The sequence below is a fragment of the Gracilinanus agilis genome, chromosome 4 (genome assembly GCF_016433145.1).
Source record: "Gracilinanus agilis isolate LMUSP501 chromosome 4, AgileGrace, whole genome shotgun sequence".
Classification (NCBI taxonomy): Eukaryota; Metazoa; Chordata; class Mammalia; order Didelphimorphia; family Didelphidae; genus Gracilinanus; species Gracilinanus agilis.
Window position 1 is genome coordinate 16,099,664 of NC_058133.1, and position 27,889 is coordinate 16,127,552.

The 27,889-nt window shown below is 43.1% G+C and overlaps 1 protein-coding gene across 1 annotated transcript; it reads left to right on the forward strand.

Moving 5' to 3' along the window:
• The first annotated feature begins 364 nt into the window (after nt 1–364).
• TM2D1 (TM2 domain containing 1) lies at nt 365–20,309 on the forward strand. Its single transcript, XM_044674775.1, has 3 exons — nt 365–528; nt 4,992–5,065; nt 20,197–20,309. The coding sequence occupies exons 1-3, from the start codon at nt 374–376 to the stop codon at nt 20,307–20,309; spliced, it is 342 nt and encodes a 113-aa protein (XP_044530710.1). The 5' UTR covers nt 365–373.
• Nucleotides 20,310–27,889: the final 7,580 nt, after the last annotated feature.

The window sequence follows — 27,889 nt, forward strand, 5'->3', positions numbered from 1 at the left end:
TCATGTGGGGAAGCAGCCCTGCTTGGGTAAAAAAGCACGCCCTCAAGTAAGGGGCCCTGAACGCCTATCCCGAGCACAACCGCACTTACTACCCCCAAGCGCTCACTCCTGTCCCTCTCTGCCTTTCCTCTAGTCTGGCCCGAAGGGTAGGAGGACCGCTCCTCCCAGGACCTGTCCTGGCTCCTCCCCTGGTCATGGTTCCACCCTTGACCTTCCCCCGGTCCCGCCCAGGCCCCGCCTCTCTCCTACTCTCTGGGGCCTCGGTCCCTTTAAGAACCTTGCAGGTCCCTTGCTCTCGCGCAGCTGCAAACCGGGCCAAACGGAAGAAGGAGAGGAAGCGGAAATGCGTCACGGGTGACGTCGCCATTCCACCATGGCGGCCCTGGAGGCCGCGGCCGCTGCCGCCCCCGGTTTGCTGGGCGTTCTATGGCTCCTGTCTGTGACCGTGAGCGCGGGGCCGTGGGGGGCAGCGGCCGCTGCCGCGGGGGGCGACGAGACGGTCAAGTGCGAGGACCTGAGAGTGGGACAATATCCTCTGTAGAGGCGGGGGCGCGGTGGAGGGGCCCCGCAGCACCGAAAACATTACAACCCGGAGCCTAGAACCCCGGGCGAGCCCGGGGGGTGGCGGTGGGGTTTGGGACTTACAACTCCCTGTAAGGGGGTTCCTGTAAGGGGGTTTGGAGGTCTGAAGCAGCCCGGGGAGGGGGCCTAGAACCTCGGCCCAGCCGTAGGAAGTCTAGAATCCAGATCTACCCCGAGTGTCCTAGAACCCAGGTCCCAGCGGCTCTGGGAGGGAATCTAGAACCTAGACCCACCTGTGGATTTGGGGGGTCTAGAACCCAGGCCCGGCAGCCTTGGGAGGGGGAACTTAGAACCTAGGGTCACTTGTGGGTTTGGGGGAGGTTTTAGAACCTAGGCTCATCAGCCTTGGGAGGGAGAGCTTAGAACTTAAGTTTGCCAGCACTGGGGAAGAGGAGCATAGAACATAGGCCTTTAGTGCTGGCGAGAGAATCTTAGAATAACAATTATTAGCAGTCCTTGGGGCTAGGCTATAGAATTTTAGTGCTGGGAGGGAAATCCACAATATAAGAGTCAAGCACTGGGAGGGGAGCCTAGAACTAAGAACATATCTTCTTGGAGGGGGGACCTTAGACTGTTGAACTTTGGCCCTAGGTGGCTAACCTACAATGCCAGTGTCAGAACAGGGACCCTAGAATACAGCACATTAGTGCTAGGAGGGGTTCTAGAACATAATATCAGCTAGAAGGTGACCCTAAAATGTAGAAACTTCCCTGGGAGGGGGCCCTCAAACATCAGGGTAGGTAGGAAAATCTAGATTATAGCTTCAAGGAACCATTAGAACATAGCATCAGCACGAGGAGGGAATCCAGAAACTAAAGTCAGAACCCAAGATTTGAGAGTTAGAAGTGAATCTAGAACACAGAATGTCAGAGCCGGGAGACACCTCAGAACATAGGATTTCAGAGTTGAGAGGAACTTTGGAACATAGGATGTCAGAGCTGGGAGGGACCCTAGAACATAGGATGTCAGAGCTGGGAGGAATCTTGGGGCATAGAACTTCAGAGCTGGAAGGGACCCTAGAACACCGAATGTCAGAGCTGGGATGGACCTTAAAACACAGTGTGTCAGAGTTGGGAGGTAACTTAGCACACAGGCTATCACTGCATAGGACTTCAGAGTTGGTAGGGAACCTAGAATACAGAATGTCAGAGCTGGGAGTCACCTTACAGTACAGAAACTTGGAGCTGGAAGGGATCTTAGAATGTCGGCTGTCAGAGCTCAGAGGCACCATAGGACACAGAGTATCAGAGCTGGGGGGAATCCTAGAAATCATCATGTCAGAGCTAAAGGACACTTTAGGACACAGAATGTCAGAACTTGAAGGGACCTTAGAACACAAAATGTCAGAGCTGGAAGGGACTCTAGAACACAGAATGTCGGAACTAGGAGGGATCTTAAGACACAGGCTATCCGAGCTAGGAGGGTCCTTAGGACACAGAATGTCTGAGCTTGAAAGGACTTTAGAACACAGAATGTCTGAGCTAGAAGAGACCCTAGAACACAGGATGTTAGAGCTGGAAGAGACTTTAGAACACAGAATATCTGAGCTAGGCGGCACCTTAGAACATAAAATGTCAGAACTGGAGGGGGTCTTAGGACACAGAATATCAGAGCTAGAGAGGGTATCGGGACATAGAATGTCAGGATTGGGAGGAGTACTAGGACGTAGAATGGCAGAGCTGGGAGCAACCTTAGAACGTAGACTGGTAGAGCTGGGAATAACCTTAGGACATAGAATGTCAGCTCTGGGAGGGTCCTTAGAACACAGAATGTCAGAACTGGGAGGAGCCTTAGAACATAGAATGTCAGAGCTGGGAGGCACCATAGAGCATAGAATGTCAGAGTTGGGAGCATCCTTAGAACACAGAATGGCAGAGCTGGGATCGACCTTAGGACATAGAATGTCAGCTCTGGGAGGGTCCTTAGAACATAGAATGTCAGAACTGGGAGGGGTCTTGGGACATAGAATGTCAGAGATGGAAGTGGCCTTAGAGCATAGAATGTCAGAGCTGGAAGTGACCTTAGCACACAGAATGTCCGAGCTAGAAGTGACCTTAGCACACAGAGTGTCCGAGCTGGGAGCCACCTTAGGACACAGGATGTCTGAGCTGGGTGCCACCTTAGGTCACAGAATGTCAGAGCTGGAAGCAGCCTTGGGACGAAGAATGCCAGAGCTGGGTGGGACCTTGGGATCTAGAATGTCACAGCTGGGAGCAACCTTAGAATATAGAATGTCACAGCTGGGAGTGACTTTAGGACATAGGATGTCAGATTTGGGAATGACTTTAGGACGTAGAATGTCACATTTGGGAACGATCTTAGGATATAGAATGTTGGGGCTGGGAGGGACCCTAGCACATAGAATGTCTGAGTTAGGAAGGACCTTAGGACATAGAATGTCAGAACTGGGAGTGACCCTAGGATATAGAATGTCTGAGTTAGGAGGGACCTTAGGACATAGGATGTCTGAACTTGGTGTGTCTTTAGGGCATAGAATGTCCAAGCTGGAAGCAGCTTTAGGACACCCAACATTAGAGTTAGAATCAACCTTAGAACATAGAATGTCAGAGCTAGGAGGGACATTAGAGCATAGAATGTCAGAGCTGGGAGGGACCTTAGGAAGTAGAATGTCTGAGCTAGGAGGCACCTTAGAACACAGAATGTCAGAACTAGGGGGGACCTTAGAACACAGAATGTTAGAGTGGGGAGGAATCTTAGGATGTAGAATGTCAGAGCTGGGAGGAAGCTTATAACAAAAAGGTGGGAGGAAACTTAAGATTTAGAGTGGAAATGGACCTTGGAGATTCTGCAGCCAAATCCTCAGTTTACAGAGGGGAAATCTGTGGTGGGAAGATGTGTGACTTTCACTGAAGTAGGAGAGAGAACAGAATGGAAAGGCAGATGCCTACATTCAAATCCCAGCTCTGCTGATTTGCTAGCTGTGTGACATTAAGCAAGTCACTCAACTTTCCCTGTCCCATTTCCTCCTCAGTGAAATGAGAGGGTTGTACTCTAGGGTCCCCTTGGTCCCTTTCAAATCCAATTCTATGACTCTGAAGTGGTAGTGATCTCTGTCGTTCTTTCTGGTTCTCAACTCTGATCTTCCCTCCAACTTTTCCTCTCATTCAGTAAAATTCAGCCAACATTTCTAAGTCAGTGCTGTCCAAAATCAGTGTGCCTTAAGCTTGTGTCTTTAGTGCTGCCAAAGCTATTGAACAATAGAATTTCTAGTCTGTCTATATGTCATCTTCTGTTTAAGTCTTACTCTGATGCCTCAATGCTGTGCGGAGGTGACTCTGGGTTTTCAAAGGCAAGAAGGCTAAGAGGCCAAACGCTCCAGCAAGTTCTGGGAAGTTGGAAAAGGGTTGATTAGGACCTGCCCTATTGGGTCTGTTATCCGAGGACCAAGCTCTGGACATCTGGCGAGAAGCTAGCTGCTAGCTAGTGAAGCGGTCTCCTAAGGAGGGGGGATATACTCTGTAGTGGAGTGAAGAATTCTCTGTGTGTCTCATATGCCCCAGCTGGGCTAGGAACCTCCAGTGCTTGTCTTAACTGAGGTTTCTATCTTCCTTCTTCCACTTGTCTGGCACTAAAATTCTTTTGATAAGTTGAGTTGGATTTAGGGTCTAATATTGATGCTTTGTCACTTGACTACAGAGTAACCCATACTGTGCACTGGGGAGCTACAAGGATAGATGGGAAATGGGCCTGTCCTCAGGAAGCTTGCATTTTGATAGGGAGCTATAAGACATATAAATAACCCTTTGAGAGAGTCCTGTTCTCTCAGTTGTTCATGCAAGGAAACAGACTTTATCAGCCGGCCAGGGAGTGTATATTTGCAGAGCTGCTACAGAAAATAGGGCAGGGAGGGTGCTTTGGGGAGTTGGGCTGGATAGCAGAGGTTGAGAGTCTTTGTTTCCATGTGGGGAAAGGACCCAGCAAGCCTCTGGTACTGCTGTCAAAGGTGACGAATGAACTTCAACAGAGATTTAAACTTCTGACGATGGGCCTGGAGGTCATGCCGTTCATGGCCCGGAGTCCTGCCAGACCAAGTTTTCCTCTTCTCCCTCAGCCCCCCACATCTTTCCCCTACAAGAAGAAGAAAATAATAATAAAAGAAGAAAAAACTCAGGAATTTAATGTTCTGTATCCTGAAACTCAGGTTTTTGCTGTTAGATTTCTACATTATCTCATTCATCACCCTTATTTTATCTCACCTTAAGTTAAGGGTTAGGTGTTTAGGGTTACTAATGGTGATGTTTGTGCCCATGTGCTTTTGGTTTTTTGGTTGGTTCAGAATTTCTTTTATTTTCTCAGTCTGTGTGTTTGTGGTGTATTAGAAATTTATTATTAATATGATGGTACTTTGTATTGAAGTGCAATTCAAAGTTTTCCTTAACTCTTCTAACATATTTTTGTAAAGATCCTGAAATCAATGAGGCTACCCAAGAACCTGTTAACTGTACAAATTACACGGCTCATGGTAAGATGCCAAGAAGCACGTATTATCAAGGAAACGAAGAATTTTTTTAAAAAGCACATTCAGAGGGGTGGTCAGAATGGTGAGGGAACACTGATCCATGCCTTGGGAGGGTGTGGTGCAGAGATCCAGGCAAATTTAGCATGGGCAAGAGAAGACTTAATGGGGATATGATTGCTCAAGTATTTGTCATGTGGGGGAGAGATTGGAGTAATTTTTAAATCTGGAGGGCAGAGTTTGGGCTACTGGGTAAAAGTTATAAGGAGCCTGATGTCAATTCTTTATAACCTAAAAATGAATTTTTTGAGCTATCCAGAAGTGAAATGGACTGCCTTGGGAGACAGCTCATTTAAGAGCTCCTCCAGTAGAGAGGCCACTCCCAGGAGAGGTCATGGGTGAGATTTTTGCTTTGGACTAGGTGATCTTGATTTCTGTGGTCCATTGTATATAAATTATATATAATGTCTATTAACTAATAAGATAGATTCTGCTTATGTTAATGCCTTTTCCTGAAGCCTAATTATTTACATCTTTTTGATGTGTTAAAAAGAGTCTTCAATAAGTAGATAAACTGTTAGGGTTAGTATAGAAGAATCCTGTTCAATCAAGCATGAATTCACTAGTCACTGGTGAACATGAATGACCAGTAAAACTTTAAAACATTATTAGTTGTGTCAAGAGTTAAGTCCATATTTACCTTTGCTTTGTATCTGTAAATTCACTTTTACAACATTTATTAAGCTCCTTCTTTGTACAGCTCACTGATAATATGTAGCCAGGGAGAAACTTAAACATTGTATAAGGCACAATTCCTTTTGTCCTTGAATTTGATATGAAGATAACAGCTAATATAATGTGGAACATTTTATGCATCAGAGGTACAAATCTGCAGGCTCGAGGGAAGGAAAGTTCATGTCTCTGTGAGGGGACTAGGGAAGGCTTCCTGGAGGAGGTAGGTCCAAAGATGTCATCTGGTTCAGTCCTCTTAACTTCACGGATGAACACACTGAGAACTTTTTTTCTCAAAGTCAGGCTGATTGTGTGGGGCAAATTACAGATTTGAAATTAGGTTCGCCTATTTTAAATCTCAAGGCAGACCCAGAAATGTCAGCGGAGATGCTACAACCCCTCCTGTAAAAGATCTGGGAACAGGAAAAAATCCCGACAGACTGGAAACTAGGCTACCTAGTGAAGCTACCCAAGAAAGGTGACCTATCCCAATGCAGCAACTGGCGAGGAATCATGCTTCTATCCGCTCCCAGCAAAATCCTGACCAGAGTCATCTTAGAAAGACTGAAGGAGGCCTTGGACAAGAAGCTGAGAATAGAACAAGCAGGGTTTCATCAGCACAGGTCGTGCACCGACCATATCGTCACCCTAAGAATCATCATCGAACAGTCTATCGAGTGGCAGTCCCCCCTATACATGACTTTCGTGGATTTCGAGAAGGCATTTGACAGCGTGGACAGGAGCATCATCTGGAGATTGATGCAGCATTACGGGATTCCCCCGAAGCTCATCAACATCATCCAGCAGATATACGAAGACTCTACCTGCCAGGTCATCCATAATGGGAAACTGACGGCTCCCTTCACAGTGAAAACCGGAGTGAAGCAAGGCTGCATGCTTTCGCCCCTTATCTTCTTGATGGCCATAGATTGGACCATGATAAGAATTACCAAGGACAACAATACGGGCATTCAATGGACACATACCGAACAGCTCGAGGACCTTGACTTCGCAGATGACATCTATCTCCTTTCTCACAAGCAGCAGGATGCGCAAGCCAAACTTGCACGACTCTCTGAAGAAGCGGAGAAGACAGGTCTGAAGATCAACAAGAGGAAGACCGAAGTGATCACAGTCAACAGCAAACAGGATCTGCCAATCCAACTATAGGGAGAAAACATCAAGGAGACGGACCACTTCACCTATTTGGGTAGCATAGTCAGTAAGGACGGCGGAGCAGATGAGGACATCAGAAACTGAATCAACAAAGCCAGACAGGCATTTAATACCCTGCGGTCTGTCTGGATCTCCAAAGCACTGTCCCTCGTCACTAAGCTCCGAATCTTCAATACCAACGTAAAGACCGTCCTCCTATATGGATCAGAAAGCTGGAGAGTGACGAGCGCTAACACCAACAAACTCCAGGTCTTTGTTAATAGATGTCTACGTCACATCTTGAACATCAGATGGCCTGAAAAGATCTCCAATGCTAGTCTCTGGGAAAGAACATTCCAGTACCCCATTAGTCAGGACATAAAGAAACGTAAGTGGAGATGGATAGGACATACGCTACGAAAACCGGAAGACAACGTAGCCAGACAAGCATTGAGCTGGAACCCTTCAGGGAGGAGGAAAGTTGGAAGACCAAAACAGACCTGGCGAAGATCTGCTGAAAATGAAACAAAAACGGTCGGAATGACATGGGCCCAGCTGGGGGAAGTTGCCCAGAACAGAGTCCGTTGGCGTGAGATGGTTGCGGCCCTATGCTCCTAAAGGAGTCAACAGGAATAATAATAAATAAAATTTAAAATCTAGAAAATTCTCTTCTTTCAGTTAAGTATAATTCCTGTGTTTGCATCTCCAATGCCTTTTGCTTTTTTTTTTTTTAATTTTCATTTTCAGCACCTTTTTCTAAAAAGATTTTATCTTCCTGGTTCTCTTTCCTTTCTATTCTAGACTTTTGTTCTTTGATTTATAGATTTATTTCTTTGACAGTCTCCATTCCTCTGGGAATTAAAGCTTCTCAAATACTCATTTTGAGTTATCTATTCTAAACAATTTCATTGTTATTACTTTGAGGATCTTGTCCCCTCTTCCCTTTTTTACCTCTTGTTCCTCATTCTTAGAATTCCTACAAGAGATGGAGAGCATAGTTGTGTTGCCTTAGGATAGATATTTTTCCTGTGTTTCTGAATGTTTAGAGAATTACTATCCCCTGCCCTCATGATATTTTTTTGTCCACTTGTCATGGGAAATCTCTGCATCTTTGCCATCCTAGCCTTCTGAATGTCAGTTGCCATTAGGAACTCTCACTTTGTTTCATTTGAGGCAAGATGCTGGCTGTGGGACACCTAGGTGGTACAGTGGATAGAGTATTGGACCCGGCACCAGGAAGACTCATCTTTCTTAGTTTAAATCCAGCCTCAGATACTTCCTAGCTATGTGACTAGGCAAGTCACTTTACTCTTTTTGCTTCACTTTCCTCATCTATAAAATGACCTGGTGAAGGCAATGGCAAACTCCAGTATCTTTGCCAAGAAAAGCCCAAATGTTATGAAGAGTCAGCAATGATTGAAACAAATGAACCAAAAAAACCTGTCTGTGGAGGCATCACACTAAGGGTCTAAGTATCAAGTCCCTGTAAATTATACCCATTGAAAAGTTTACATTTCTTGACCCATTACATCTCTCTGCCTCCATAGCACTGTTGTCAGTGGGATACTTTATATTACTGAATTGAGATTTTCCTCCCCTTCTTTTTCCTGTTTTAATCTCCATACCTCCCACCCTCTGCCACCTCATCCTTTCTCCCAAAGGCCCTCTTTTTCCTGAGAGCTGGTGCACAAAACATGGTTATGCGCTCAGTGCAGCATCAGACTGAGATGTAGCAGGGAATGGATTGATTTCTGATGCTTGTGCTAATTTTGGCCTGACAACACCAAGAAAACAGGTTCTCTACCTTCAGCTCCCCACCATCCTTTTGCAGAGTCATTGGTTATAGTAAGTGGAGAATTTTTGAATGCCACAGAGAAGTTCACTTACCTTGGCAGTATGCTTTCCAGGGATGTCCACATAGATAACCAGGTTGACCTATGTGTTGCCAGAACTAGCTCACTGGGAGACTTCAAAGGAAAGTGTGGGAGAGAAGAGGTATTAGGCTGCCTACCAAACTGAAGGTCTGCTGAGCCACTGTGCTGACCTCATTGTGGTATGCCAGTGAAACCTGTACAGTTTACCAGCGCAAGCCAGAAGACTGAATTGCTTCCATTGGAATTGTCTTAGGAAGATTCTGAAGATCACCTGGCAAGAGAAGGTACTGAACACTGAAGTTCTCTCTCTCAGGCTGACCTGTCAAGCATTCAGACTACTGCAGAGAGTTCAACCCTGATGGGCTGCCTACATTGTTCTAATGCCAGATATTCATTTGTCTAAAAAGATTATTTTATGGAGAACTCACACAAGAGGACAGAAGAAATATTTCAAGGACACTGCCAAGGTCTCTCTGCAGTGCTTTGGTGTGGATTGTGAGACATGGTGGACACTGGCACAGGACCCTCCAGCGTGGTGTGCCCACGTCCGAGAAGGCATTGTCACTGCGAGAAAGGCAGAATTGCAATAGCTCAAGAGAAATGTAAGATGCACAAATGTAGAGACAAATCTGTCCCAGGTGTTCATGAGGGCCATATGTGCCTCACCTGTGGGAGAACCTTCTGAATTGGCATCAATTAGGGCAACAACAGTGGGACACACTGTACTGTGATGCCATTTTGGTCCTTTCTATGTTTGAAGGACAACAGAAACTAGTTCTTCCATGATTAGTTCTTCATTTAAACTCTGTTCTCTTTAGTATTTTTAGAAAGAAATCTATGCATTCTGTTTTTATTTGTTGTTTTAACTTCATAGGTGTGTCCTTTGTCTTTTTAGTTTTCTACCCTTTTTATGGGGGAATTTATTTGATTCCTTATGATTTTATTGGTTGCTATTCTTTTTCTTTTGGCTGACTTGTAAAACTCATGTAATTTTTTATTTTTTTCTATCAAGGAGGGTTACTAGACTTTTATTGAATATTTATCTTTTTTCATTGATGATTATGCTCGTCTTCATGGTCCATTACCTTGGGTTCCATCTTAAGTTTCTTTGTTTTTGGAAAACATTCCCTTCCATTCTATAGTCTCTGGTGGATGTAGAATGTTATTTGTGTCTTCTTTATGTTTAAAAGTTTCTCCTGGTTGCTTGTAGAATTTGTGGTTTATCACCAAAAGTCTGAAATTTAACTTTGTGTGGTTACATTTAACAGGCAGGTGCTGGAAGAATAGAACACTGGGCTTGGAGGCAGAAAGATTGTGTTCAAATCTACTCTCAGACACTGAGAAGCTGTGTGACTGGGGGCAAGTTACCTAATGACTGTCCAACCCAGTCTTCTCACCTATAGAATAGTGATAATAACACTATCCTTGGAGGATTATTGTGAAGATCAAATGAAACAGTGCTTGTAAAATACTTAGCAGAGAGTCTGGCACATAACCAACATTTAATAAGTGCTCCTTTCTTTCCTCCCTCCCTTTTTCCCATCTTCCACTTTGCAAACCTTAAGTGCTATATAAATGCCAGCTATTATTGATATTACATATCTTGCATTTGTAGCACAAGGATTTTTTTCCTGGAGATGATGTGTAGGTTGAGGTTTGGGGCAGTTTTCTTATATGATTTCTTGCATTTATATAGCATTCAGATTTTTTGATTTGTGTTCTGGGAGGTTTATGAGCCTTATGTAGTTCCTATGTGTCTTGCCTTTGAGATCCATATGTTCTGTTGGTATCTGGGTCATGTCTTCTTTTAATGCTCTTGGCTTTCAATTTTCTTCCTTTGCTTTGCCCTTCCTTTCTCTTCCTTTCTCTCTTTGTTTTATTCTCAAACAATTCTTTCATTTCTTCAGAGAGACTTGCTCTCATGGATTCAGGTCTTTTCTATCCAGCATCTATGTTATGTAGATAAATTCTACTTTTATTGTTTTACTTCTCTTTGAACTATTCATGAACATTTTACTAGGGTTTCAAACCTTGGAAATCCAGGGAGGCCCCTGCCTCTTCAAGTGTTGATTCTTTTTCCTTTGTCTTGCAATAATTATTCAGATACCATTGGGCTCTTTTTATTGAAAAATTTTTATTTAATTAATTGATTTAGAATATTTTTCCATGGTTATGTGATTCATGTTCTTTCCCTTCCTCCCCCACCCCCTCATAGCCAATGAGTAATTCCACGGGTTTTACATACATCATTGATCAAGACCTATTTTCATATTTTAGAGTCTACATCCCCAGTCATGTCCCCATCGGCCCATGTGATCAAGCAGTTGTTTTTCTTCTGTGTTTCTACTTCCAAAGTTCTTTCTCATAAGTCCCTCAGAATTGTCCTGAATTCTTGCATTGCTGCTAGTAGAAAAGTCCATTACATTCAATTGTGCCACAGTGTTTCAGTCTCTGTATACAATGTTCTCCTGGATCTGCTCCTTTCACTCTGCATCAATTCCTGGAGGTCTTTCCACTTCACATGGAATTCCTCCAGTTTATTATTCCTTTGAGCACAATAGTATTCCATCACCAGCAGATACCACCATTTGTTCAGCCATTCCCTAGTCAAAGGGCATCCCCTCATTTTCCAATTTTTTTGCCACCACAAAGAGCGCAGCTACAAATATTTTTGTACAAGTCTTTTTTCTTATTATCTCTTTGGGGTATAAACCCAGCAGTGCTATGGCTGGATCAAAAAGCAGACAGTTTTTTAAAGTCCTTTGAGCATAGTTCTTTGGGCTCTTTTAGATGTCCTAGAGACCATTCACCTTCTGTTCTAATGAGTTACCTGTTGATTTCTCTGCTTGAACTAAAGATTTTTAATTGGATTTTCTTCCCCATGAGGTCTTTGATAATTTCAGTCATTTTCCCTTTTATTTTCTTACTTTTGGTTTCCTTCACTTTTGTTGATGGATCCATCTGACAGTTCCTCAAAACTATGTCAGCTTCCACTCATAGAGGAAGATTTACTTTTCTCTAGCTTCATTTCCTACTTCAAGTGACTTCTATTGAGGAGGTATTGGTATAGATGAGTCTTCTTTCCTTTAGACCTGGTGCATCCCCTCCACATGCTAGCACCCTGATCTAGCTTTCTCTTTTCTTGCTATGATGTCAACTCATGCTTCTGCTTACTGGAGGGTGTGTGTATGTGTGTGTGTGTATGTATATATATGTGTATGTATATGTATAGAGTACAAGTCTGTGGAGCTTGTTGTGCTACTCTACCAGAGGCTGGTGAGGGTGGGTAGCCATTTCTGCTATTAATTCATCAGTTGTTTTTTTTTTATCTCCTGAGATTTCTTAATGCCCAGGCTTACAGATACAGCTTTAATGACTTTCCTTCTTGCTCATACATGTAATAAAGAGGAATTTTGAAAAATTGTAAGGATAAAAGAAAAAGTCCAATCCTCCATCTCATAGGTCATGTAACTACAGGTTTTGTTCATGAGGCTTGACAAAGCAGCAAATTGTTTGCATGGTTAGATAGTTTAGGTTAAAGTGCCAGAGCCTGGTCACAGAAGGGTATTACAGGATGAAGTCCCTTTTGTAAACTGGGTCTTAAAGGATATCATCAGACAGTCTTCAGTGAGGATGCTCTGGGTGTGATAGGGCAAAGATCTGGGAGAGTGAGTGGGCAGAAGGGGTCTACTTTTACTAAATTGTGAGGAAGTTATTTATTTATTTTCAACCCTCACCTTCCGTCTTAGAATCAATACTAAATGTAGGTTCTAAGGCAGAAGACTAATGGCTAGGCAATTGGGATAAGTGACTTTCCCAGGGTTATATGGCTAGGAAGTGTCTGAGGCCAGATTTAAAGCCAGGTCCTTGCAACTCCAGGCCTGGTGCTTTATCTACTGAGCCATCTATATACCTCTGTGAGGAAGTTATTAAAGGAATGGTGGTGCCTCAGCTCACCAAGGACATTAGAGTAATAGAAATAACATCAGGGAAGAAATCAAGACACACATGAGATATTGCATTCTGGGACCCTAACGATGAAGATTACCCTACAGCATGACCCTTCCCACCTTTGGTAGGCTTTATGTCCCTCCCTCATCTCTGCTATCACTAAGCAGAATCCCATCACTGACTGTGGCTAGCCTGGCTGAATGCTCATTATCTCTGAGGCCCCGAATAATGGTTTCTTTGGCACATGGCACTACAAGCAAGGATACAGACTCCATAAGAGACCATTGCTTCAGCTGAGAAGTATCTGAGGCCAGATTTGAACCCAGAATCTCCCAGCTGCAGACCTGGCTCTCTTATCTGCTGAACCACTTAGTTGCCTCTCTACAAGTATTTCTTGAGCTACTACTATGTTCTTAGCACCCTGTGATATTGTCTAGAGTGTACGTAAGCTCCACAATGGAGTAGTTTATAATCCAGATGATGATTTAGACTGAAGCCAGACTCAGCCCCTAAAATGAGATCATTTTCAAATGGAAACAATATGAAGGTGTGAACTCTGAAAAAATATTATTGCATAAAAAAATTTTACTATGAATGTTTTTCTTCATATCTTTCAGTTCAAATAAAGATATTTTGTTCATTTTTTTATCACCATTGCCTTTGACACTCTTCTTCCAGGCCTCACACTGCCATCTTTATTACCATCCATTGAATTAGAAAGCGAAGTTTTGTTTTTTTTTTAAGTTCTGGATGATAGATTTTAAAGAACTTTGCCCTTGAGCATTAAAATACAGATATACAAGATCCATTGATGGAGTCTTTAAGGTCCCTGTTCCCTTCCTTCCTCCCTTATTTCCCCTAGGGATGCATGCATATATATATATATATATATTCGGAAAAGCCAGTTGTGAATTCTAAGAATTAGGTTCTAAGCCTCATTAACAATTTGTACAAGTCACTTAAAGGTTGAGGTGATGGCGAGAGGGACTATATTTTGTGTTTAGACCTAGATGGGTATTGTGAAGCTCAAGAGGGTAAAACTCTTTGCAAACCTTAGAGCATTATATGAATGCAGTAATCATTACTGTTATTGTTATAATTTATTTTATACTGCAGTCACCAGTCTGGTGATGACTTCATTCCCTGAGCCTTCTCTTGCCCTTTTCTTCAGCTCACGTTATAGAGCAATGCAGGGTGAACTGGTAAATATTTACCAAGGCTGGGAGATTGGGAACATGCACACACAATTTTAGTTTATGAACTGCATTATGAACACTTCTGGGTCAACCTAATCAACAGAACAAATCAAGCTCTGACTTGTAGCAATTGCCATTTCTGAAGTCTTAAGTGCTCACCTTACACTGACAAATCTAATGATAGGTCTGTCTCTAAGATACCTCTGGACCTATCAATGAAAGCAGATTGTAATCCTCCAAGTCTACCTCTCAGACACATTAGGTTTTCTTTTGACCTGATAGGGCTCAGCTTCTAGAGAGTGCTTTCCTCTGTGGGGAATTTATAGAACCAGAGAATTTCAGAGCTAGAAGGAACCTCAAAGACCCTCTCATCCACCCTTCTCATTTTATAGTTGAAGAAACAACTTCACACTGGTCCTTGGGTAGAAGGGTTATTTTAAAAAAATATGGTCAGGTTCCTGAACTTAATTTATCTCCAGTTTTTGTTTTTCACTAGAAATTTTGTCTTGGATGTTGAAACAGAACAAGACCAAAAACCTCACCTAAACAAATCCAGACCTTTCTTGCCATTTTTCTAGTTCTTGTAGAGTCCTGTTTTTACTACTTTACTGATTAAGACTAGACTTGTTCTGAATAAAGCTAGACCTAGGGTTGTCTCACTGTTCTTTCCCTGTGTGCCAGAGCTTCCCCAACCATGTAAACTATATCTCAACTTTATGGAAGGGTGATCCAAGGGAGATCTTGAGTGTGATATTATTTTCATAGTCTTATCAATGTAGACTTATTTCCTTTTTTTAAAGTCATTTTTTTATTAACTTGACAAACACCATCTGTTTCCATATATGTAGAAAAACAAAAGGATTAAATACAGCACCCAGTTTATAAAATAAAGCTCACATTTCAAAATGATAAAATGTAGATCTTCATTTCAGAGCTATCCTGCTGATATGTGTCTCCTTTACCTCTTTCTGTTTATCTTTCAACAAATGCTACAATGACATTTCTTTTTTCTTGGCATCTTTTCAATAATCATTTATTAAGCATTATCCCATGTTTGACAGTGGATTGCATGTGAGGGATGAGTGACAGTGAAGAGTTGAGGATGACTCAAACTGGGTACCTGGGAGGATAGTAATATCCTCAAATGAGGATTTTTGGGGAAAGATAACGAATTCTATTTTAGACATTGTAAGTTTGAGATATCAGCTAGGAATGCTCCAAAGAGAGCTGGTGATGTGGGCCTGGAACTCAGGAGAGACTAGAGCTGGATATAGAGGTCTAGGAGTTGTCTGTGTGGAGATAAGCTTGTGGGAATTGATGAAGTCTCCAAGTGTTAATAGGGGGAAAAGAGAAGAGGTCCCATGACACCCTGGTGTGTCCCCACCCATGTGACATGGATAAAAAAAGCCCTCAAGGAGACTGAGAGAGAACTGACATAAAGATAGGAGACCAGGAGAAAAAAGAACCCTGAAAACCCAAAGAGGACAGAGAATCTAGAAAGGAGGCGATCACCTGGAACCTTCCACTTTGTAGTCAGGTGGTGGGTACCATGCTGTAACAGCTAGTTCCCTTTTGGAGATAGCAAAGATCGAGGGAGGTAAAAATTAAACAACTTTCCCTGATACACAGTGGAACAGAAGGAAGTCCAAGATTGCTGACTCCTAATTTAGGCTCTTATCACAAACTTAAGAGAAAAGCTAAAATTCAAGTTTGGGATTTGTCTAGGATAAGATTGCAGGATATTATGGAGTCAGGAAGCTCTGAGTTCAGATCCAGCCTCAGACACTTTCTAGCTATGATCCTGGGCAAGTCACTTAACTGTTTACCTCAGTTTCTTCATCTGTAAAATGAGCCAAAGAAGGAGATGGTAAACCTCTCTTGTATCTTTGCCATGAAAACCCCATATGGGATCCCAAAGAGTCTAAAATGACTGAACAACAAATCAACATTGCCATTTCACCTTCGATGCAAATATTTCTTAAATCATTTATAATATTTGCTTCTAAGCAACTATAGAGTGTGCCCTGCCTTTGGTGGTGTGGATGTGCTGTGGGGTTTGCTGCAGGGAGCAAAGCCTTGGCTAAGGTACCACTAAAGTGGCAGAAGAGAGTATCAGGTCTGAGCCTGTGGACTGATGGGAGTCTGTGATTCGAGCCCAGCCTGTCACAATTTGAGGAAGCTCCCATTTAGTTGATTCTGAGCTTAGCAACTCCCCCAAAGTCTTTTTTTCTCCTTTACTTGTGGCTTGAACAAAGCATTTAGCCTCTAAAGCACTGAGCCCAGGTCTGATCACAAGACTGAATCAGTACCATGGATAACATCCACACTTATTACACTCAGTTTCGATTTTACATACTAGTCACTCAACAGCTGTCTTCCTCCACATTTGGCAGATGAGAAATCTGAGTCTGAGAATGACTTTGCCACAGTCAGGTGTTATTGGTCTCTAGTTAGGGCCTGAGCCTTTTTGCTAGTGATTGTATTGATTTATTTTTGTTTTCCATTTCTGTTGTTCAGTTGTGTGTATTGGCCCCATTTGGGATTTTCTTCCAGTATCTTTGGTGGAAGGAGGAAGGGAAGCTAGGGTTCAAATCCTCACTCTCTTCTTTGTTTCTCTGAGATTCTGGGCATATCTTTACCTTTCTAGCCTTGATTTTGTAAAACAAAAGGTTTGGGTTAGATGAGCTTTTCTTCTAGCTCTTAAAGATTTCAAGCTGCACAAATTAGTTCTTTGTCTTTTTTTAAACCCTCACCTTCCATTTTAGAATCAATACTGTGTGTTGGTTTTAAGGCAGAAGAGTGGTAAGGGTTAGGTAATGGGGGTTAAGTGACTTGTCTAGGATCACACAGCTGGGCAGTGTTTAAGGCCAGTTTTGAACCCAGGACTTCCTATCTTTGGGCCTGGCTCTCAATCCACTGAACCACCTTGCTGCCCCCTATCAGTTTTTTCTTAACTATAGTAAGCAACCTGGAGGAGCCTGCAAAAAGAAAATATAGGTTTTATTGAAGCCTGACTGGTTTTGCCACAAGTGATTCTGACATTTTGACTTTAGGATAGGCCTAACCTGTGATAGTGCCTAAACAGAAGAGTATTTAATGCTTTTTTCTTAAGCTACTAAGAAAAGAACCTAAGCTCAGAGTCAGCAGTTCTGGACTTCTACTGTACCTCTGTGTAAAAGTCAGGCAGAGATCCTGTCCTGGTTTGCCCTCTCCCTCTCTAGCTTATTTGATAGACGGGGAAATTGAGGCAAACAGAGTTAAGTGACTTGCCCAGAGTCACCCAGCTAGTAAGTGTCTGAGGCTAGATTTGAACTCAATGAGTCCTAGGAGTCTTTCTAACTCCAGTTGGGCACTCCATCTGCTGCTGCGCCATCTAGCTGCCATTTTTATTAAGGTCTCTATAAAAGTCACTGCCTAATTAAACTTTTGCTTTAGTTTTCTTCTTTTAAACAAACAAGCAAATAGTAGCTTCTTTGATAATGAAGTGGGGGTTGCCCTGGACTAGGCCTGCACTAGAGTCAAGATATTTTTCTAAGAATTAGCCAAGTTTAGATAGAACCCATGTTCACTTTTTACCTGCCCCTCCAGTTTGATCACTGTAATTAAGAATTTAACTACAGTTTGTAATCTTTGAAGCAGAAGAGACTAAAGCTCATCTAACCTAGCCCTCTTCTTTTGTGGATGAGTAAAATGAAGGCCTGTAAAAGTGAAGAGATGCCCAGAGGCCCAGAGGAGCAAAGGATAGATTGGAGATTGGAACTTGACTTCCCCTCCTTTCCTCATTCACACCTGCCAGCTAATTGCCTAGATTCTTCTTAGTTTTTCTTATTATTATTTCTCTTCCTCAGTCTGCTACCATCATTCTCTCGAGTTTCAGCAGAAACTCCATTCCTAAAAACTTCTCTCTAGTGCTTCATTTACCCAGCCATTGCGTCTTTCTCCTTTTCCCTCTCTTCTGTCTTTGTATTTACATTGTATAACATTTTGTCCAGACTTATTGGTGCTCACAGTGCTTCTCTGGTAGAATATATATCCTTTGAAGACAGACTCCATTTTTTAATTTCCAGGTAACTCTCTTAGTCACTTCTTAAGAAATAGTTATCGAATTGAATCTTTTCCTAATTCTCAGTTCACTAGTTTCTACTTAACTCAGATACTGCTACCTCCTCCCTCTCTTTGCTTGTTTTTCCCATTTACAGCACTTTGGGATTTTTTCAGCACTTTCTCCCTTGTGACTGCATATTTTGTATATTTTTTTGATACTGTGTGTATGTCACTTTCCAGCCCTGCCCGACTCTTCTTTGGATATAATCCTAATAATACAGGGATAGTGTGGAGTGGTGGAAAGGGCTCTGAATTGGGAGCAGCAGATCTGGGTTGGAATCTCAGCTGTGTTACTGTTCCTGTGACCTTGGATAACTGAGAGCTTCAGAGAAGTTTCCTTATCCATAAAGGAGGAGATTGGATTAAATGGTGTCTAAGGCCCCTTATAGCTCTAGATGTATGTTTCTATGACCTAAAAGCAAGTCCCTTTATGCTTCCCTGAACCTTGGGCCCTTCATCTGTAAAATGAATGACCTCTGAGATCTTTTCTGTGAGTATGATCTCAGACAGCTGTTTGTTTTCTAGAGACCAGCCTCTAAGCAGAGAGAATCTTTATCACTAGTGATCTGGCCATTTATTGATAAAACACAGAAAAATACAAAACATACCACAGCCCTGTCAGACTTCCTTTTCTTTCTGTAGTGACAGTAGCAGAGTGACAGGAAAGGAGACAAAAGTTGTGTTAATAACTAAACTTGCATATAATTCTTTGACATTCTAACTTACTCGCAGCGCTGTGGCTCCACTCTCAGATTTGACTTATCTAAAGATGGCTTATAATCAGTTTTGCGATTCAGCATATACCTAGTCTATTTTTAAAAATAAAGTAATCAAAATATTTATTTATTTTAGCTTTTAGTATTTTGTTTTTTCTCAATTACGTGTAATAATATTTTTAAATTCTATTTAATTAATAATTAACAAAAACAACAATTAAAACTGAATTTAAAATAATTAAAAAAAAATCTGAGCCAAATTCTCCTCTTCCCTTTCTCCTTCTCTCCCTCTTCTCCTCTTCTTTGCACTCTGAGATGGTAAGCAATCTGATATAGATTTTACCTGTGCAATGACATAAAACATTTTTCCACATATATACTTTAAATATGGTCTTGTATATATTATCTTCCTTTCAAAATGTGTCTTCTGACTGGGACTACAAGCAACTATTCAGACCAATACAATATATATTTGTCTTTCCATTTGTGAATGTCTTCTCCTACCTCAAATTGCCTTATATTTACTTATTTGTGTTTGTGTTGTATCCTCCTAGTATAGAAATTCTTAACTTTTTTGTCACCCTTTATTTATTTTTATTTATTTATTTTTTAATGATCCTTACCTTCCGTCTTGGAATCAGTACTGTGTATTGGCTCCAAGGCAGAAAAGTGGTAAGGGTAGGCAATGGGGGTCAAGTGACTTGCCCAGGGTCACCCAGCTGGGAAGTGTCTGAGGTCAGATTTGAACCCAGGATCTCCCGTCTCTAGGCCTGGCTCTCAATCCACTGAGCTACCCAGATGCCCCTTTTTTGTCACCCTTTAACAAGTATACCCTTTGGTCTGATTCTCAGTCAAGTTTTTAAATACATTAGATAAAATATAGAGGCTTACAAAGGAAACTCATGATAGTGAAATGAAGATGTAATTTTTTTCCCCTTCCCAGTTGAGAACCTTTGTCCTGGTAGAAGGAATGCAAACTCCTTGAAGGAAGGGCCTGTAGCTAGGTCTGGAATAGTGTGATACAGAATGCCATGAAGTGGTTGCCCTCTTGTCTTTCCATGGAGCTGGATCCAGTGATTGTGTTTTACAGAATCCTAATTTTGAGTAGTGTGGATCCAAGTAGCTGGGCCCACTTCTGGGGCCTCCTTATTGACCCTATTCCAGACCTTGGGGGTGTTTTCTTTGTTAGTCAAGCCCTTTGTATACAGTAGGTACTTGATAAATGTTTGCTCATTTGAATACTTGTGAGTGCCCTTTCATCAGTAAATTATCACTGGAAGCCTAGCACTCTCTTCTCTTGTTTGGGAGAAGTACTTGTCCTGCTCTGCACTTTAGAGTAAAATTGTGTCATTATGGAGCCTGTTTGCCTGTAGAAAAGGTAATTGTTTCTTGGCTTTTTCTTCTGTTAGCTTCGTGTTACCCAGCGCCCAACATAACCTGTAAGGATTTTAGTGGCAATGAAACACATTTTACTGGACATGAAATTGGTTTTTTCAAGACCATCCCTTGCCGTAATGTGTAAGTAAAACATTTACCTGAGTTTTTATTTAAAAATTATTTGACTAATAATTACATTTTGATTGCATGGGGAAAATGAATTAACTTAGAGGAGAAATGTAGACTTAGGATCATAAATTTAGTACTGGAAGGTACTTTCAAAATGCTCTGGTTCAAACCCTTCTTCATATGGGAATCCTGAGGGTCAAGGAGGCAAGGGGACTTAAGGCCATGGAACCCCAGCTCCAGAGTTGGAATGGCCCTCAGAAGCCACCTTCTTTAACACCTTAGATGAGAGAAGTGAGGCCTAGCTAGAGAGGAGGGACCTGACCATAGTCATCTTTGTAATAAGAGCAGAATCAGTATTTGAATCAGTTCTTCAGGGTAGACATTGAAGGCCTATTCTTCACACTACACTGAGGGACTTTACTAGACATAACTTAAGTGCCTGAAATACAAAGTGTCCTTTTGTAAAAAAAAAGAATAATAATATAAAATATGACAGCATAAACTATAAAAACCAAAAAGAGAATCCAGTTGAAAAGTAGAAATAGTCAGTTTAGTGATTCTTTGCTTACCAAGTTCATCCTGAATATTTAGTTCCTTGAAACACTTTCCATATAAGAAATTTCTTAAAACAATTGTCTGTGATGGAGAATATGAATCTTGTCCCACAGAGAATTGGTGTCTGTTCCAGGGATCCTATGCTCCTGGGGACAAAAGCTAGAGCTTTAGTTTGCTTGAAAATCATGTTAATGACATTTTATATTGAGTTCTGTTTGGTGTTTTTCTTTTCAATAGCAGGTACTAAATCATAAATGTATTCCTTTGCCTAGTGGCATTCCTAGCTTTGTGTCTTGAGGCCTGAGCTGAAGTCAGCTCTCCAGCACACTTGCATGATCTCCATCCTTTGGAAAAAATGAAGACATTTATCCTCTTTTCTGGTTGATTTCAGTTAAACCACCACCATAAAAATAAAAATCCAAGGTATCACGAGGGAATATCTATCATGATATGATGAGAAGAATATTAGGTTCAAGTCTAGCCTCAGACACTTCCCAGCTGGGTGACCCTGGACAAGTCACTTAACCCGCATTGCCTAGCCCTTACCGCTCTTCTGCCTTGGAGCCAATACACAGTATTGATTCTAAGATAGAAGGGAAAGGCTTAAAAAAATAGAGTATTGGTTTTATAATCAGAAAACATGAACTTTTGTTCTTCATGCAGCCCACTCAGTATGTATGTCCACATTCATGCACATTCCCAGAGCTGGAAGAACTTCAGGAGCCATCAGATCCAAGCAAAAATCCCCTCTACCACCCATGCCATCTGCGGTTGTCCAGCCCATATGGAAGACCCCCAATGAGGGCTTACCCACTCATTCTGAAAGTTGCCTCCATCAATTTTGGATTTGTACTTTTTATCTGCATTTTCTCAGGCAGGACCTTAGGGGCATCAATGGCAGGGGACCTAAGGGGTCATCTATTCCAAGCCCCCACTTTAAAATTTAAACCCTCACCTTCCGTCTTGGAATCAATACTGTGTGTTGGTTCCAAGGCAGGAGAGGGGTAAGGGCTAGGTGATGGGGGTGAAGTGATTTGTCCAGTCACAAATCTAGGAAGCATCTGAGGCTAGACTTGAACCTAGGACCTCTTGTCTCTAGGCCTGGCTCTCACTCCACTGAGCTACCCAGTTGCCCCCTCAAATGGCTCTTTCTTGACTGCAGGAACATCTGGGCCCAAATCCTGACTCCTCCCCACCATTGTCATATAACATCTGTGGACCTCCATTTCTTCCTGTGCAAATGTGAAGCCCCACTCCAATCATCTGTCGTATCATCTGTCGCTCAGGGCTTTAGAGCTGAGCAAGTGTGGGCTAAGCTGCCTCCACCGGTGCTGTATTCTATTCTTTGGAGATCTTTGCCAGATAGGTAGAGGGCCTTCCTGGGCACTTATGAGCTGGCCTAGGTGGTCCCAGCTGCTGGGCTTCATTCTTGCTTTCTGTGGTGTCATGGAGAAAACACTTCGTAAACTTGAGAAGCCTTAGAATCTGATCTGTAGTTGGGAGAATCCACAAAGCTGGAACCTACCTAATATATATATATTTTTAAACCCTCACCTTCCGCCTTAGAATCAATACTAAGTAGCAGTTCCAAAGCAGAAGAGCAGTAAGGGCTAGGCAGTGGGGGTCAAGTGACTTGCCTCAGGTCACCCAGCTAGGAAAGGTCTGGGGCCAGATTTGAACCCAGGACCGCTTGTCTCTGGGCCTGGCTCTCAATCCACTGAGCCACCCAGCTGCCCCCCTATCCAGCATTTTTTACCAGCTGGCTTGAAGGGCTCCTTAACCCATTTTCAGGGGCTTCAAAGGTAGAGGGAGAGATAATCTCAGAAATGCCAGAATCAAGATGCACAACACCCTCAGGAGGCGAGAACCCTGCCTGAAACCAAAGATGAAATCTTAAAGGGACAGGCATGAAGGAGGCCTGGCGGGCTGCCAGGAAGGTGATGGGGCAAAGAACTTGGTGCTCCTGGTAGCCAAGCAGGCTTCTTTGGGGCAAAGTGCATTTAACCTGGAGGGGAGTGCCAGGGGCGTCAAAGACCAGCATAGGGGAACTTGGGCAGCACTTGCCAGACTAGCGCTAACCCCAGGACCTTTTAATTTCCCCAAGCTCTGCTCCTACAGGAAAGAGAGCAGGAGTGGGCCCCTCCCCTCAATCCCTCAGACAGAAGGGCAGCCCCCTTGGGCTTTCAGAGATCCCAAGAGATCCTCCCTCATGTTGCAGCTTCTTCTCCAGCCCAATGGAGCACCCAGAGCCTGCCTGGCACCACAGCCTCCTGCCTTGCTCTGCTTCCTTCCTGCAGCTTTTTACTGTGTGAGAGCTTCTCTGCTGGCTAGAAAGAAAGCCATCTTAGCCTCTTGCTATCTTATTCAGATTTGCCATCTTTTCTTCTCTTGGGCTCTAGCTTTTCCCATTCCATATTGGTCCCGAGGCTGAATTATTCATTTACCCTCATGGCACCAGGGAGTTGTCATTTGCTTCATAGGATAATGACATAATTCATGATAATCAGGCCACCATTTGGATGGTGCTTTGCATATGCTGCCCCATTGGGTCCTCCCAAGAACCTTGAGGTTCAGGTGCTGCTATTTCCCTCATTTCACAGATGAGAAAACTGAGGCAGACAGCCACACAACTAGGAAGTATTTGGGTTTGAGTAGAACTCAAATCTTCTTGATTCAGAGTGTGATCGTCTTCTGTGCCATCTCCCTGCCTAGAATCATGCATTTAGAGCTGGAAGGGATCTTTGAGATCATCTCATCCAGCTGTCTTCTTTGATAAATAAGAAAATCCGTAGAGTTTGGGTGACTCACCCCAAATCCTCCAGCCAGTAGGAGCCCAGGCCAGGATTCTCATTCAGGGCCTCTGACCGTCCAGGCCTCCTTTCCCTGCCCCTTTGACAGGAGAGGCTTTCAAAAGGTCTGAGTAGGGAAGAGCTCTGGGGCCACCATGAAGAACCACTTACCATTCTGGTGGTGTGTGGTCTGCACAGCCCTTTCCTTCCAGCAGCTCTTTGGGTGGGGGGGACAAGGTATGGATTTTTGTCCTGTTTTACAGGAAACTAAGTCTCACAGAGGCACAGCATGTTGCCCTCAGTCCAATAGCTATAGGTGCTGGAGAAGGGAGCCAGCCCAAGGCTTCTTCTGTTTGCTGTTGCCCTTTAAAGGGGCCTCCCGTGCTCCCCAGCAACAAGGACCCCATCCCATCCCATCCCTTCCTGCCACACGTGCTCAGCCATATGATCCTGCTTGTGCTTTGTCTTGGCTTTACCCCCGCCTGGCATGCTCTCTCGTCTCACTGGCACCTCTTGGAGTCCCTACTGCTTCAGCAGACCTTTCCTGGCCTCTCAGCTTCCAGTGCCTTTGAATCCACAGTTACTTTGTATTTGCTTTGTATGTGTCTTAGACAGGCCTATCTGAGGGCTCTTCTCCATTGGAGTGTTAGTTTGATTAGAACTTTCTTCTTGATTCAGAGCCTGCTCTTCAGGGGAGGGACTGTAGGCCCTGTGTTTAATCACAGAGTAAGGGATTCATAAATGCTTGATGGCATCAGCAGTGAGGAAAAAGATTCCTTGGAATGATTAAATAGCCAGAATGTATTTAGTGGGTTCCTTAGGCAGTGAGTTTCTCATCACTAGAAGTCTTCAAGTCAAAGCTTCAAGTCACTTTGGGCCTTGCTGCCAGGACCCTTTTATTCAGGTATGAGTTGGATTAGATACATTCTGAGACTTTCTCTCCCAGAGAAAATGAAAGCTGTTTTAGAGTATTTGAAGGCCGTCATCTGGAAGAGGGAGAAGACTTGTTCTTTGATGCTGCAGAAGGTAGAATTAAGACCACTCACTTGGCAGAAGTTGGGCATATTTCAGCTTAAAGGAAGAAAGATCCCTTTGACAGTTTCAAACAGGAAGAACTGCTTGGCGAGGTTAGGCTGAGTTATGGAAGCTGATGGGCCTCCTGTCATGGCAGGGAGGCTCTAGAAGGCACCCCTAAACAGGGAGGGAAGCCAAATGAGGCAAACTCCAGGGTCACATCCAGCTTTAAGACCTTGGAGCTATTTCTTGGAATAGTTTAGTTTCATGACTACATAGATTTTTAAGTCCAGAAAATAGTGGCAGCTATATTCTAGCCAGTGTTTGAAAGCCACATGTCAGGCAAAGGGAATCTTTACCCAGGTTTTCAACCTTCATTAAGCACCTGCTGTCTACAAAGTTCTGTACCAGTGCAGGAGGAGATAGACAGGGACCCTCTGCCTCTAGGAGGTATCTGTAAATGACCAATGCAGCAGAAGTGGACATACTGAGTAGCCCTATACTGCCCTGGGGTAAGATTTGAACTTAGGCTTGATGTCAAGAAAAGCCTCTGGACAATTAGGACTACTTCGTGTGATTGAGGCAGTGCCTGACTGAGAGTACCAGAGAGTGAGCATCTGCTGGGGTAGCCAGCACCCCCTTGAGTGCCGAGGCTCCTGAACTCATTGAGAATGAAGCCCAAGCATTTAGTGACATCAGAGGAGAGGTCTTCTACTCACCAGGACATCCAGAAACAAAAAAGAGAGGGACGCTTTTTTTCTGTTGGACTGATGGCCAAACCCCAAGTAATCATAGAGGAAGGAAAGCAGATGTTGGTGGGTGGCCTTGATGATGCTGGAGATCCCTCCCCCCATTGTCATGACGTTGCTGCCCCCAAATGATGACTGGGAGACTTCGTTGGACGTCACATTCTAGGTGAAAGGGGCTTAGAAGATCTGATATTTATATTCCGGGATCATGAACATGGATCTTAAAAAAGTGAGACAATTTGTGCTAGTTCTACAGATGCTATTAAAGGAAATTTACAGGTATTAAACATGAGTGGCAAATAAATGACTTGGATGATAGTAAGGATAGTTTAGCACTTAGAGAAAACTTGGGAGGTGAAGTAGTAGGTCTTTTTTTTTTTTTTTTTACTCCTACCTTCTGTCTTAGAATCAATACTAAGTATTATCTATTCCAAAGCAGAAGAGGTGATAGGGGTTAAGGGACTTGCTCAGGGTCACATAGCTAGGAAGTGTCTGAGATCAGATTTGAACCCAGGACCTGGTCCTGGCTCTTAATTCACTGAACCACTTAGCTGTCCCCTTGCCCTGATGTAGTAGTTTTAAAGAAAGGTCTCTCTAAAGTGATGGTGAGGACCCACTGCTGGTGGTAGGGTTGGGTTTTTGCCTCTCCCAGAAAAGTGAAAGGAGAAGTCATTGGAGAAAGCAGCCCCAGGGATGGTCAGGAGACTGCTTCGTCCCAGTTTTTTGATGTAGAACCCAAGGAATGCTTTCCCTCCCACGCGAGCCAGGGCAATAACATCCTCACCATCCCTTGCAGAACTGGGGAATAGGCTAGTGGTCGGGAAGAGCTTAGAACATCAGGAGGAAGGGCTTGTGGATCCGTGGAATGCCTTGAGTGTGCCCCCTGCTTAGGTTGCTGCCTTCTGTCCCTCTAGTTCTGGCTGCTCTTGCTGGATGGACCTGGTGTTTTTGAACTTCTTCCACCTTTCCCACCCTTCCCACCCCTGCTGTTGTGGGGACACAGCAGTGCACGCACACATGCATCAGAAGCGCTTTCATCCGATACATTTGACTCCTTTAGAAGGGAATGCCAGTGATCACTCTCATTACCTGCACGTTGCCCTAAATAAAGATTTTTTGAAGCTTTTTCTTTTTCTGTTGAATGTACACCATGGAACAAGATCAGAAGTTAAAGAGTTACCTTTTGAGCCTTTGCAGTACTAATGATATTCTGAATAATATAGCCACGATGGCAGTTTCTATATAAAAATAGCCTTCAGTGGGACCCTGTAAACCTGGCTTCATGGCAATAAAACTTATGGCTTATTTGGAGGGAAAACAGGGAATGAGTTGCTTCCTTTCCAGAGATCTACTCGTGAAAGCAAATGCCCAGCTGGATTGGGAATGCCATCAAGAGGATTCTTGCCCAGGTGTGAGCTGGATTTGACATTTTCTGAGAAGTATTCTGACCTGAATTTGTGTCATTCTAAAATACGAGAATGGGGGGGTGGGGAGTGGGGAGGAGGAGCAAAGCAAATAAATAGAATGAAAAGGCTGAGTCAAGTATCATTGCTGAAGGGGGAGTTGAGAGAAGGTTTCATGGAGGTGACATTTCTCTGTCAGTCAACAAGCATTTATTAAGTACTGTACCTGCCTGCTAAGTGCTGGGAATACAAAGATTTGTACTAAATTGTGGAAAGACTTCAGTTTCCATCTGAGACATTGAGAGCACAGGCTGACCAGCCAGGTTTGTGGGTATTGCAGATGCAGCAGACTTGATTGAGGAGCACGCGAGGTGGCAGATGCAGGAGGAACCAGCTGAAGTGGGCTGGCTTTGAGAGGACATGGGAAAACTGTCACGGGCACAGTGGCTGTTTTTCTTTCTCTGGAACAAATGCAGTGCTTGATGTTGTTGACTGTATTTTTCTGTACTTTGGGGTAAAATTAAGCCTGAGGATTGGCAGAAATATGATCAAAAACAGTGGGAAACATAATGGACTAGAGATGATTTTGAATGAATTTGTTTCCCTCTTGCTGCCATGTTGTACCTCTTCTGTTTGCTTCTGAAACCTCATTTACTCTTTTTTTTTTTAAAAAAAAAATGTTCATTTAGAATATTTTTCCATGGTTCCATGATTCATGATTCCCTGCCTCCTTTCCTCCCCCTCCTGGAGCTGACAAACAATTCCTCTGGGTTATCCATGTATCATGTTCAAAACCTATTTCTATGTTATTCACATCTGCAGTAGAGCGATCCTTTACACCCAGGCCCCCATCCCATCCCCATCGAATCATGTGATCGATCATGTTTTTCTTCTTTGTTTCTACTCCCACAGTTCTTTCTCTGGATGTGGATACATTCTTTCTCATAAGTCAGTTACATTCGATTGTGCTACAATGTATCCGTCTCTGTGTACAATGATCTCCTGGTTCTGCTCCTTTCACTCTACATCAGTTCCTGGAGCTCTTTCCAGTGAAACCTCATTTACTTTTTTTTTTTTTTTTTTTTT